The following is a 14,566-nucleotide window of genomic DNA, read 5'->3' on the forward strand; positions in this document are numbered from 1 at the left end:
TACCGTTGAAAAAAAAAAAAAGGTAGTCAGCGACTGAAAAAAAGAGTCGAGGTAGTGGTGACCCTCTATTGACTCTCTTTTTTTTAAAGAGTGATGAGAACAAATAGGCACGGCTCGCCTGCTTATAGAAACTGCTCAAGGAGTAGTTACATTAATTCAATTGCTTCTCACTTGAGGCCATTTTTAGCTTTAAGCCGAAGACTCGTCGCAAAGCCACGTGATGCGACGTGCCAAACTTCTGGAACACATTTATTCTAAACATGTTTGTTGGTACAGCTGGCCTTCTTTCTGATTGCCAGTGCAATGGTACCGTCTACCGTTTGCTTTAGTTTTTTTTCTTTGGCTCGGGCGGAGGCAACGAGCCATGGCTACCTGGCCTGAGGTGGCTACCCACCTTTGGGCTCAAGAAGCCTGTTTTAGCAATAAAGTTTATTTCTCTCTCTCGCTCTCTCTCTCTTTTTGTCTAGAAAACGTAGCTGCAAATGTGAAGTTTACGGATATGCAACGGCCATTCCAAATTCTCATGTTTGGAAAATCAGTATGTTAAATATAGACAAATGGGCTGTTCTCTGCTGCAGCTGTGATGAAAATATTCGAGTTGAACTTAGTGCAGTCATTCATGTACAGGCAAGAATTAAGTAAACCGCAATAATCGAATTCGTAAATCTACTACAATCTTTTTGTCAGTAACATTGTCTAACTTCAAAGCACAGCTGAACGCACTCAAAGCGTTCCCAATAAACGTCCTTTGGGATCTCTTTCGAAGGGGGCACCGCGTCACGTGACTGTCAATAGAGAGGGTGCCTGGCGTGAGGAAAGACGACCGCCATCCCCTCCTCCACGAATTGACCTCCGCTCTCTTGTGCTTACGGTTCACTAAATATGGGTGACAATACCGGTTTTCGGTTCCCTCAACTTGTACGTAAGTGAAGATTTCGGCTGCCACCAAACGCTGAAGCTTCGTTCAAAACTCAAAAAGGTCGTCGTTTTCAGTATTGCACAGCTTATTCTGCAAGTCTAGGCGTGTGTGCTTGGACGCGTCACCTCGAGGCCTGTAACAAGAACCGCGACTCTTGAGATGTGTTACTTACGTGACAGGCAACGTGCACGTGCGACTGTGTTACCCCACACGATGAAATTGGCTATGATGTCAGATAAAATAAGCGGGAAAATATTATTAAATAATTTTCCTTGTGCTTTGTGTTTGCTTGTTCGTTTGTTGGGACTTGGCGAAAAATCGATCTTCTCTAAGCCCTAGATCCTTCTCCATCTATGTGCTCCCATGTTCTTGCTATATTCATCATGTTTCATTAAAATTAAATTGCAACGTGCACTTGTATGTCGTGATTGTCATGTCTAATTTGCAAAATCTAAAGGGAATGTTAACGGTAGCTACCTTTCTGAATGTTAAAGGATTATTCAATTGACTAATTTGTATATGTATTATTTGGTTCGTTTCTTGATTGGCGAACGGGCGGTCGGAATGCGTTAGAATACCTTCGTGTTCGGGGTGCTGTCTGGTGCTTCAAAGCTCTTCATTTTGTCTTGGCCCCTTGTAACAGAACACTATATTTATGGAGCAATGCCGGATTGGTCTAGTGCGTGATCTATAGAATGCTATGGCTTTGAACTGTGCAACTGCTCCTTTATAACATTGTTATCGTTCGATTGCCTGACATAATAGTGGTTCACAACTTGTGGGTATGCGCGACTCTCACGCGTTGCCTGATATTTTGTTTCCCCGCATGACTCGCGTCTCCTGTAATCCGTAGTCTCTGCGTAGCTTAGTGCCGGCGGCGTGCGGTCGGGTTGCAGCGCATTACGAGAGATGGCGCGATTGTGGCGCTGGGAGCTGGGGTTAGCCACGGTTAACTAGGGTTAGCTAGGGTTAGCCACGGTTTGTTGGGGTTGGTCGGGCATGATAGGGAGTAGTGTCTTCCTCTCTGGCAAAGTTCGTTCTCTCAGGGTCTGCAAGTGGCGCGGGCGTTCCGCGCGTTCGCCGATCCATGCTTCTGCGAGACCGTCTGGCGAGTACTACGAGCACGACAGCGGAATGGACGAACACGATCGTTCGAACGCGCCACCGTTCGCGTGACCGTACACGCGAACGACCAGGCGTAGGTGTCCAGCTGCATGGGCGACGATATTGGCATATCGGGTCGCAGTGAGTCGGACTTACACGGTTTGTCGCGCCACCATCGGCACGTTTTGTGGATAGCAATTCGAATAGCAAGCATTAGTGCATGAAAGGCACCAATAAATACCCTTCCACTACTGTGTTGTCGTTCCTTTGCCCCAAGAGCACGCGTGAGAACCCCAAAAACTTGTGGAGACAGTGAAGGCATAGATTGCCGTTTTTGAATTTCCCCGTCGAGACATTGGCGCCCGTGCGTCCGTGTCACTGTTTTATGGATTTTGCAGAATTTTGTTTGTGTGTGGCTCGCGCGGCTGTGTAAACTTTCCCCAATGCGAGGTTGTGCCTTTATGCGAGGATGGTGCGAGGATGGTGCGTATATACTCTCCTATGCCGACAGTCAATCAGCTGGTCTCCCGAGCATACAGTGTGAAAATTCATCACTTTATGGCCAGTTAGTGCGGAAACTTCAGGATGCCGTCGTAAGCCGACAGTTGCATTTTATTGCCATTACCCAAGCTTACGAAGTCTCCTCGTCAGTGCGAGAGCTTTCTTTTACCTTTTCTTTCCCCAGTGAGGTTGTTGAATGCTGCCGCCTTGTACAATTACCCGGAGCCGTATGTAGCGTGAACGCGACTATATGTAAGCGTTGTAATCAACTAAATAAAGAAGTCACAAAAATAACTTCTTAATTTACTATTCCGCTCATATTGAAATTTACGAATTGCAGCCGGTGAGTTTGTAAGACGCATCCAATTCAAATGAACGTCCAGGATGACACAAGTTGCGACATATTTGCCAGGTGCGTTATGTTCCAGTTACATTAGTGCTTTGATTTAAAATATAGCGTTTTGTTTAAAAAATAGGTGGAACGAAATTGCTTTTAGCGGCAAGTGCCTTAAACTAGGTTCATAGCTCAAAAATTTTGTGTTTTTGCCTTTGCAAAGCCGCCCTATATCTTGTTTTGTTTTTTTGTGATCTCAGCCATGCAACCCTAACTGCTATATGATGTGGGTATGCTATTTATGAACACTAACGATTTCCGTACTTGATACTTTACTCGCTCCATCCAGATATGTACGACGCGACTATTTTTAACTTTTACGAAATTTTTCAATATCGCCTATGGCAGATTGCATAATTGTTGTCCTTGAGCTGTTCGAGGAGGCGGACATTCCTGTAGCTCGAGAAAGCGAAACACGTATTCAATTAAACAGATGGGAATTCCGTAATGAAGCTCTTCATTATTTACTGTACGGCGCATATTGCGATTTGCCGTTTGTATGCGATGAGTTTGCAAGGCTTGTCCATTTGAAATGAATCTCCAGGATGACACCAGTTTGGAGACATTATTTCTAAATGTGTGGGACGAAATACATTGGCGTTCCAGTTATTTTTGTGCTTCAGTGCATAAAAGAGCATTTTGTTAAAATAGTGGAGCAACAGTGCATTCTTACGGCGAGTTTACCGGCGCATATCTCCACACTGGTGTCATTCTGGGAATTCATTCCTAGTGGATACGCCTTGCAAACTCACCGGCAACATTTCGTATATTCATCATATGCCGTCTACGGAGTGTCCCAACTATCGTGCACCAACATTTAAGTATATGCAAATGTCACGTAGTTCGACAGAACCAATGTTAAGTTTGTCGCCGCTTGGAGAAACTCAACTCATCTTTGCATTCCACCTATAATTACATATGTAGTCCTAATTCAAGTTCTCAAATATTGTGATTCGATGAAAAGTGTCATTGAAAAAATCGAAGAGCAGCGTGAAAGATTTCCGGTACAGCTTTCTGTGGCTCAATACGTGCTGCATATAAGTGCTTCTCCTAGCGTGAAAGAAGCCCGCAAATACACGCAATGTGCATTTATGCCTGGAAACGTTTCTTTTTGCTGGTATTTAGGATGCACCAGTTTGTGTTGCGAATTGCGTTTCAGTTTTCCTGCACCAGGCCGAGGGCCTGCAAGAATGGGGATCTACGCTGCACTTTTGCACATGTGCGCGGGCGCACGTGACCATCGTCGCCTGCGTTGGTGGCGCTTGTCTAACTTCCGGACCAGCTTCGCTGTACATCCACTTTCACAGGGTGAAATGGCCCGGGGCCGGAGTCCGCTGAAATCTCCTCGGTGGAGACCCGTTTCAAGCGGATAGCGAGTAGTGAAGTGTATTGTCCATTATCCTTGATGCAAACACTCTAAATGCAAGTGATAACATATAGTGTTTCTAGTGAAGAAGTTCTGATAAAGGGCCCACTCCAAAGAAGATATTATATGTTGTCTCATCAAGTCATTTGAGTCTTTGCTACGCAATAACGAATTATTTAATGAACAGCTACATTATTACCTGGAGCAACAATGACGGCTTTGAAGCATGCACCAAACACAAATATGATTCAGTCTGCAGCTCGCCAAACAGTTCGGCTGGTCAATTTCTGGTCTTGCGTTGTCAATCGCTAAATTTGAGAAGAAACGAGCGCATTTGATAATGCTTTTGATGAGTTTAGTATTCGTTCGCTAAGTGAGAACGGACAAGTGTGTCGTCGGTAATGCGCCCCGCGAAGCGTTTACCGAGCGTATTGAGGCACCCTCGTTATGGAACGCGCTCTGCTAATTATGCACATGCACCATGCCTTATAGCGGCGTCACTCGTGCACTTCTTATCGCGAACGGGGGTCGATCTGGATTAAACTCAATCCAGACTGGTGTGCTGCTACACGGTTTGAAAGCGCGTCAGATACTGGTCACTGTCCGATAGCGATCGCGACCCGACGAGCGCGATCGGAGACTGACGTTTGTGCCCTCAAGCGCAATATTCTGAAAACACTCGAAAGAATCAGGCAGCTCAATATAAATAACTTTTGAAAACATTTTTATCAACAATAGTAAGCTATACCAGTGAAATACTGTTCAAATTTAACCACATTCTGCAAATGTGCATTTGTAGACAAGGCAGTATGTAGCTCTGAGAGTTGCAGACAATCAGCAGACGACGACAGCTGGATCCGGATCGTTGGACAATGTAGCAGCGGCCATTGTTGATAGCGATCGACAAATCCGATCCGGAACGGGCCCGATCGTGATCAGAAGTGCATGTGTGACTGCGGTATTACCTGTAAGCCGGAGACAACCGGTATCTTGAGCACAACTTCAAGGACCAGCTCAGACAGCGTCTGCGAATGCCTCTATGGACGCTGCGATACACAGGCGCAACGTCCCAAGCGACAGCGTCTCGAAGCGCTACCACCGAGCGAAGAACGCGTGGGCGCTGTCTTTACTACAGCGTTGTGCCGTACCGTACAATGCCACCGCGTGATAATACCGCTCTGTTAGACTGCACTACCTTCGAGATCTGCCCCAGGAGAACGGTCAGACACGATAGGTAAACACATTAAAAAGTCCTCGAAACTTGCTTATAAGCCGAGTATAAGGTTTCCTCAGAACAAAATGTATACATTTAGTGATAAACATGCAACTGTATCAGATCCGCGAAAAATCTTGGTGTTGACGGCGTCTCCACCCGCATTCGATTTGTCCTTGCGTCTTTCCCGGCATATTAGGCCTCACCTCACGATAGAGGTTACCTTTATTTGTTTTGTAAGGGCAACAAATGCAGCTCGACCAATGCATTTCCCAATACAGCTCGAATGCGTTTTTCTCTTCAGTGTCCTTTTAACGAACGGCCGACTGGCGCTGATCACGAGCGTGTCCGCATGCCGCTTCCAGCCGGAATGCGACCGCCGCAGTCGAGAGCCGCGACCTCGTGTGGTATGAGCAGCATCAAGAAGGAGAGGTCGACGATCGTGGAACCAGGGTCGCGGTCGACGTTACGTAATACGCCACGTGCAAGAAATTTGCGCCGTTCAAAGCCCTCGGTGTGTTCACAGTTGATGCGGATGCATTAGTACTTCCAGAAGGAGAAGTTCATCTCCGGGATTCTTGTGCAGGGGCGCCTCCTGTTCCTGCAGTGGAAAGAACAGAGAGAACAGTCACGGTCGACTTTGGACCGCTACCAAAGTGCGACAGAGCGCGACAACAGGACGACTCACAGGGAGAATGAAATTAAAGCAAGCGCCGGCTAACGTAACGGGCTTCATTGCAAACACGCAAAATACGAGGTGTTCTTTTTTTAGTGCGTTAGCATTAGTAGTGTCAAAGTGGAAAAAAGTATGCGTCTGAAATGTGGGAAGCCTGTCACGTGGTATAAGTATTATACACATATCGTCAATTGCCCTTCGGTCCTCGGAGAGGCAGTACCTGTGACGAGTGTGCTCCTGACGGATAACTTTGCAATGTGGTGAATGCGGATTATAAAAAAAAATGGATACGGTGTCTCAAAGAGATCTGACGTAGGGATAACGTATTTCTCTCGCATTTGCCGCTATGTAGCCACTGACGTTGTTTCAACGTCAAAACTCCCCCGTGACTTCTTGGGCTGGATTACTCTCAGAGGCGGTGAGTTTTCGCACAAAAAAATTTAAATGATTGACTATTAAAGTTTGCCCAACTAACGGCGCTTGTTGCAATTTACCAACTTTAGCCGGCGACTTCGAAAGCCATATCCACTTGAAACGAATTCTGAGGACGGCGTCTGTTTCGAGATATGCGCTCCCAAAATTTGGAAGATTATGCACTAGTGCTCCAGTAATTCTTGCAACTGCAATCTGTAAAAAAAAAATTGATTAAAAATAAAGCGGAACAGCGCACTTTTACCGAAAGTTTAACGGAACTCGTCACAACACTAGTGCTACTTTCAAAAATTCGTTCCAAGACAATGCGCCTTGATAAATCGCTGGATTCATTTGCATATTACAATATGTGCGCGAAATGAATTGCTTGAAAACGTTGGTTTGCGAAATTTTGTTAATTAGTCAAAAATGCATTTCGATTTCTATTGCAAGTAGAGAGAGAGAGAGAGAGAAGTTTAATGATACGAAATGCTGAGAGGTCGGCCTGAGGTATATTCCTCTAGCCAGCTACTCGGCATTGGGGGAAGGGGAAGAGGGAAAGAAAGAGCGAAGATGTGCATGATGGGTGACGATGACGATAGAAGGAAAATGTAGAACATATCGCAAGCAATTTGGCATGCTCAAAGTCTGCAATCCAGGCCCGTAGTTTTTAAAAAGTTCAGTAATGCCTGAATGGCCTTGAAACTCGATTGAGCATCTGGCCAAGGGCCTAAAATAACGTCCTCCGACAACGGTGCGCTGTCGAGACGCGTAAGGTCGTTGTCCAACCTTTCACGCTCTTCCACGTACTTAAGGCAGTCACAAAGCACATGACCTATAGTCTCAGGCACATTGCACACCTCACAGTGTGGAGACTCGGTGCGTCGCATGAGGTGCACGTATTCGCGCGTAAACGCTACCCCCAGCCTTAGTCAGTGCAGAAGACTGGCACAGCTTCGTTGAATTTTCGGTGGTAGCCTAAAATTCATGGCAGGGTCCAATCTCTGGAGTCGTCTGTGGCGATTATCCGGATTGTCCCAGTGCTTTGCTGTCAATTTTCGGATGACACTGGAGAGGAGACAGTTGGCGTCCGCTGAAGTAATTGCAAGTAATACCCACCTGTTCGTACTGCAGGAGACAGTTGGCGTCCGCTGAAGTAATTGCAAGTAATGCCCACCTGTTCGTGTACTGCAGCTCATAACTAAATTCGTGCGGTATGATGCGAGGAATTAAAAAAATTATCTTAACATTTAAAAAAAAAGATTAAAAATTCAGTTAACATTTAAAAAAAATGAATACCCGGTACGCATTCAGCACAGCCTATATTGCATGCGATACATCATGATCGTCAATGGATAATAAAGCGTCAATGACAAAACACTTTTTTCTTCTGTTCGCGCATATTATAATCGACGATACACGGTTCTAATTCATCCCCCAAATACTTGCACTCTATGTAAGACTTTATGAAGCGTTCTACATCTTGCTCTTCCCCATTCCAACGCCGCGATCTGAGCTTTCTTTTTTTTTTGTGAGCCCACGATAGTAAGAAAGGTTGTTAGTTATAGTGCTCACCGTCTCTGGTCGACCTGTTCCATGACTCTGGCTTGGATCGTATCGATGTCGTCCACGTTGTCACACAGCACGCGCGCTAACGTGACCTTCCGCAGCTCGCGCAGCTGATCTGGAAGTGATTGAAGTGTACGTGACGAAGCAACGCGTACGTTATTAGTATGCCCTTGTGCCGTAGACGTGCAAACAAAACTTTGCCTCCGTGCAAGCCACAGAACAATCGACAGTTCTCACGGCACTGGGACAGTGGCCTGGCACGTCATCCATGCCTGAAGGTACAAGAGCAAGCACTGAAGCTGTGCCTAAGGAACCGCCGCTGGACACTGCGTCAGCGTCTAAATGCATTGTGAACACTTTGTCGCACGTGCTCGGGCGTTGTAATGATTTCTTGCCGTATTTATCTGGCCTCTTTTTTCCTAAGCACCTGCACCGTGTATTCCAGCTAATGTTATCCAAGCATCTTCAAGGAAAAAGAAAAAAAAAACAGTGCAAGATACAATTATAGAAGCTACAGCGCTCAGCCATCAGAGTTCTGGAGATCGAACTCCGTAGGTCTCAAGATCGTATCTTGCACTGTATTCGTTTAAGAGACATTTTTTTTTCGCTGAATAGCATGGCTGACGTTAGCTGGGACTTGGCTAACGTTTGCTGGGACACCTTATATTTATATATAGCGTGTCCATATAACATGTATCTATATAAGGTGTCCCAGCTGCCTTTAGCCAAGCTCTTCAACGAAAAAAGATCGAAAGAAACACGGTGCAAGATACGATTTTAAAGGGACTGGTGACTGATTTCTACGGACCCAGATTTTTTCATGGCACAACGAAAAGCTCACCATCTGTAGTTCACATCTGCAGCAATTCCAAAAGCACGTGGATATTTTGTAAGAAATTTTCAATGTTAGCAGCTTCTAAAAAAAGTAATAGTCCCTCGTCCAGCAATGCTGAGAAGTGAGAGCGATGCCTATATCCCGCCTCGGAAATTTCGAAAGCCGCCCATCGTTCTGCTTTCACAACAGTGGCTGCAACTGTGGTTAACCACCTACATTCTGACCTTTTCAACCACTTTTGAAGATACCCGCCGTGGTTGCTCAGTGGCTATGGAGTTGGGCTGCTGAGCACGAGGTCGCGGGATCGAATCTCTGCCACGGCGGCCACATTTCGATGGGGGTTGAATGCGAAAACACCCGTGTCCTTAGATTTAGCTGCACGTTAACGAACCCCAGGTGGTCGAAATTTCCGGAGTCCCCCCACTACGGCGTGCTTCATAATCAGAAAGTGGTTTTGGCACGTGAAACCCCATAATTTAATTTTTAATCTTTTGAAAATAAAAAGCTGGTGCAATAAGTTCGCGTTGTTTAGAGAGATCTGTTATACTTGTGGCGCATTTTCCCTACGTACACGCCTGCGTCACGGCAGGCTGGCCCATGGCGTCGTTATTCTGTCGATAGACGAGCCAAACCAACTAATCGAAGGCAGCGCCACTTTTCTACTCTCTACAGACGAAGGCTTTCGGCACATCGCAAGTTAGAAAAAGCTCATAATCGAAAAAAGTGTACCGGGTTTCAATACCGATAAAAAGACCGGTAACCGCGTACACTACCAGAATGTCACGTGATAGGTCACTTGTGCATCTTCATGTTTTTGCTGCGTGGGGAACCAATGGTCATTTTTCGAACTGTTAATGAAGGGTTAATACTATAATTTACTGGGAAAGAAAGAACTGGTTTTACCCAATAGGCAACCTTTTCATCAGCAGGGTTATCTCGATTCATGTCCTGAGCGTTTGTCTGTCCCTTTAAGACCTATGGTGTTTGGTTGCCAGAATTCTTATGACCGAACGCCGTACGTCTTATAATTGCATCTTCCACTGTGTTTATTCAATCTCTCTTTTTTTTTTTTGTTGAACAGCTTGGCCGGCATTAGCTAGGACACATGGGGTCTGTTCGATTCGCCTGCACCACTGTGAACCAGTTCACGGCGGATCACGAGAAGTTCAAAAACTGTGCAGCTCGATTCCGGAGGTGCAGGCCCAGCGAAACACTCGAAACGAATGCAAAGGTGCAGACGCGGTGTAAATGTTATGCTATGTCAGACTAATGTGCACGGAGTGCGTAAGTTTGAGAGGTCCTGAACTGCAGGTATGATCGGTTTCTGGGGCGTAAATACACACTACAGTTGCGTAGACACATCACACGTGTGTAAGCGGGCTTTTTACGGTGCTCGCGCCCGTGTGCTGCGTCGTCTGCTGCGTCGCTGCTTCGCACCTGTATGCCTGCACCAAGTCGGCACCGACAGTGGAGCGGGTGCAGCAAAATCATGAACCAGCCCTGCACCTTTCCTGCACCTTTTGAAACGAACGTCGTGGTTCTGCGGCCGCCATTGCTGCACCGCTGAAACGAATGGCAGGGTGCAGCACCTCGTGAACTGGTTCAAGTGGTGCAGGCGAATCGAACGTACCCATGGTGTGTCGATTTACGTGGGAACCGAGAAATGGTTTTGTCTGCATATGACAGGTTCACTTTACAAAACTGCGATATTTGTTTGTTTTACTTTTTTCCAGACTAACATTTATGTTGCGGCATATTATTAACAAGTAGTTATTAAAATATCATATTCCCCTTTCCCCAAAAATATAATGCCCTGAGAAGGGCCTTTAGGGTGAGTAAACGAAAGACGCGCGGCACGCATACCTGTGGTGAAGGACGAGGCCAGGCCCCCGTTCTCGTACCAGAAGCGGTCGCCCCTGCGCATGCGCACAAACTGCTCGGCGATGAGGCACGCGAACGTGGGACCCACCACGCCACCCAGCACGGGCTTTTCCGCGATCCCTGCCGGGAACAGGTCCACGTCCTCGATCGACCTGCTCACTCGAAATTCGATCAGTGAATAAATGAATGCACCAATGAATAAATCAATCAAGGTACCTCACGGAAAGTCCCATAGGGGTCGCTTTTTAATTAATATTTACTAGTATATCAAGAGCTTGGTGGCGCAACCCACCGCCCCGTTCCAAAGGGGACACTCGTAACATCCACCCATGCATCCGGAAAGGATCTACACGAGGTATACGCGGACACACAGGCATCGGCGAACGAGAGGAAAGCACATACGTACACCCGGAGCTGCCCCGGAGGTGAAGACCCGCGCTCCCGTCGGGAGGAGCCGACGGCGGCTAGCCCTAAAACCCCTTAAAGTTCGTAAAGTAGCGGCACTGCTTTGAAGAATGCCACCGCCTCCTCGCGCCCCGTAGCCGCGGGGCCGACATCGCGTCGCTATTGGCCTAATAGCATCACTAGGGCCCTCGCGCTGTGCTTCAGCGCCATTTTCGCTCGAGAAGGGTCTACGAAGTGGCGAGGAGTGCATGTTGGCGCCGTTGCTTCGCTCGAGCGTTGTAGGCGGCGCCGCGGTCGAGGAGGAGGAGTGAAGGCGGAGGAGGAGAGTGTCGCTGCTTTACGAAGTTTAAGGGGCTTTAGCTAGCTCGCGACGTGAGCTACCCCTCTCGCAAACCATCGCGAGTGGAGTGCCACCGCCGACAATCGTCGCGAGTGGAAAGTGAGCGATGCGTGGGGACGGCACAATAGGTGAATGCCCGCGCAATTTCGCCGGCGCATTCCTCAATCCCCACATCTGCACCCGCCGGGAATGAGAGTGTGACGTCATATCAGCCATGGTTTCAGACATCCCGCACTGCTAGGAACAGCGAGGAAGGATAATTTGCTTAGGGCCGATTTACGCTCGAGCCGCCCATCGCCGCAAGCCGCACCGCACGCTTGCGGTCGCGCGAAAAATTGCACGTATCCAGCACTTGTGCACAAATTACCATTTACACTGTGCACACAGTGTATACCTTACACATTGTAAACCGAAATTTTGCTTGTGGCGATGGGCGGCTCGAGCGTAAATCGGCCCTTAACGCGTAAAGCATAAACCACGTACGTTTTTATTTTTTATGTCGTCATTGTACAGCATAAACATGCAAAATATATTGTTCATGTCCGACCAATCAAAACGAACAGCATTAGTCACGGGCCTTTGGTTTACATCAGCTGCGGAAAATAGTTGATGCAAGACGCTGAAGCCGGGGCGGAAGCTGATTTCAGGGGCAGCATAAAATATCAAATGCTCTGATTTCGCCGCTTCAGCCAACGTGAAGTCGTATAGCGCGCAAAGGTGGAATGAATGAATTAATTTTATTCACAGGGGATGGCTCTGTGACCTCTTCTGGGGTGCAGGAAGATGGGTAGGGTGTAGAGAGAGAGAGAAAAAAATTCATCATCCCTTCCACTCTCTGACGAAGGATGGCTATAGCGAAGCTGTGTATCTGGGCGCCTAATGGCGAACTTCACTTTCGCCGCGAGTCCGCCAGGCATTGCACAATCTTCGGGATCGGCCCACATCTTTTTAAAGCGAAAGCTTTACTGGCCGCGAACTTGCGTTTATGCCGTGGCCGTGCTACGAGGAGGCACACGTCGTCACACCGCGTTCCTCGTTGTTGCGTTCGCCTCCGCTCGCTTCGCCAGCTGCGTCGCATGGCCAATAGCATGGCGGAGGATTGAAAAGGAGAGCTCGCGTGCGCCGCAACCACAGTTTAGGAGGCAGTCTGGACGGCGGCAATTATGATAAGCAGGAGGAGGCCTGGAATCGACATCGGAACCAGATGAAGAGGAAACGAATCGCCCAGGAAGCAGACGAACGACTGACTAAACGCCGTGAATATGCAATAAAGTGTTTGTCTAAAACAACAACCTGTCGCCTTAATGCAACAACTCAGCTAGACAACTAGACTAACCTGCACTTGCAATCAAGATTAACAAAGGCTAATCATGCTATGCCTTAGCTTTCGCTACGTATATCCTGGTATAGCCGAGCTAAGCCACGCCAGCTTTTTTTGCTTACCGCTACAGCAACGACACGAAAATTTCCTTGGACGAAAGAGGTATACAGCTCCGCTGTAGAAAGGAAGATGATGAAATTGTGCAGAGGAAATACCCTCATCGTCACATTCATGCGTACCTATCGGGATAACATACAACTCCTGTGCCAGCATATGCGGAATAGATGGCTCAACTGCGGGTCCCGTTGGGGGTATGCTTAAGCATAATCTTTTCCCTTTTCCATTTCAATTGATATTTTCATTGGGTACCATAATCTGTCATATTATAAGAAGGGCCTCTCGCCTGTGTGAAGGTTTTAAGATTTGATTACTTGCTAAGCCAGATGTTGATCATAAACTTTTTAACCCTTCTATGTAACCAAGGTCGGCAACTTTTATATTTGAATGTCTATCACTTTTGGTCACAAAAATAACTTTTGGAGACACTGTTTCGGCGTTCCAGTATAACGCAACACATGTCTTTTATCTCTATAGAGATATATTTATTTATTAAAAATGAAAAAAACATCGAGAAATTGGGTGATTGCTCCCGTATAATGGATTCGACCGAACGGCCCCCGGTAGTTTTTACTACGCACCACGCGCCCCGGGTTCGTCGTCTGCTAGCGCGGGTGGAGGGAGCGTCCCGCACGTGTCCGTCGTAAGGTCCGTAGATAAAACTATCTGCCTTTTTTTTTTTTTGCAGACACCTTATGATATATAGTTCGTAGGTCCTTACCGGCGCTAAAGTGTACTGTACCGGCGTATCGCTACATTGTTATATGCACGCTGGCAGAGAAAAAAAAAATATATATATATATATGGTAGGCTGTATCAAGGACGCAGCCGCAACGGGCTACGTGCAGCTTTGTTGTCCACATTGTTGTCCACTTTTCACTGCTGCATTTGTATTGTAATCAAGATTAATGCCTTTTCGCACATTCAAAAGTTACGACAACGGCCTCTTTTTAATTTATGAAAAGAAATGTACGCAAGGCGGAGCCTTGAAGTTTCCTCCCGCGGTGCGAGTAACCAGAGAAGTGAACAAGAGATGGCAGCGCCGGCGCTTGCGTCGCGCTAGTGGATATCTCTGGGGCGCGTAACGCTATCGGTGACATTCGGCCGCGTCACAGCTAGCGGAGTCGGGCTGAGTCCCTTGCGTTTCACGAAATAGCGATAACGTGGCCTAGAACGTGCGCGCGTCACCACTGGTAGGTCGCTTATGTTGCCTCAAGGAAGAAAACAAGCGCGTTGGCGCCAACGTACGATGACTCATTCCATTTCCCGGGCACACGCATCCTAGCTAATGAAGCAGACGACGGCTTGCATGCAGCAGACGACGGAAGCGAGAAGCGTTTTCCACGGAATAATCATGCGCTTTGAGCTGGCTGCTTTACTTATACTGCGGAGGAAAACTGTTTTGCTTTACCGAAAACCTTACGTTCAGCGCCTTCATTTCAGTTTCTTAGGCAAAACGTCAAGTTGGCCTCACGTTACGAAAGCAAAATGCGACCACCAGCGGCATTTTATTC

At 47.2% G+C, this 14,566-nt stretch overlaps 1 protein-coding gene across 1 annotated transcript in view; it reads right to left on the reverse strand.

Annotated features, from left to right (window-relative positions):
- Positions 1 to 4,489: 4,489 nt before the first annotated feature.
- Positions 4,490 to 14,566, reverse strand: part of LOC126528943 (salivary peroxidase/catechol oxidase-like) — a 29,408-nt gene continuing 19,331 nt past the window's right edge. The window contains exons 11-13 of the mRNA XM_050176531.3: positions 10,852 to 11,021; positions 8,160 to 8,268; positions 4,490 to 6,098 (exon numbers count right to left, since the gene is read on the reverse strand). Of these exons, the coding sequence (XP_050032488.2) occupies positions 6,038 to 6,098; positions 8,160 to 8,268; positions 10,852 to 11,021 (340 nt within the window). The 3' untranslated portion in view covers positions 4,490 to 6,037. The remainder of the gene's footprint in view (positions 6,099 to 8,159; positions 8,269 to 10,851; positions 11,022 to 14,566) is intronic.

The sequence above is a fragment of the Dermacentor andersoni genome, chromosome 8 (assembly GCF_023375885.2).
Source record: "Dermacentor andersoni chromosome 8, qqDerAnde1_hic_scaffold, whole genome shotgun sequence".
Classification (NCBI taxonomy): Eukaryota; Metazoa; Arthropoda; class Arachnida; order Ixodida; family Ixodidae; genus Dermacentor; species Dermacentor andersoni.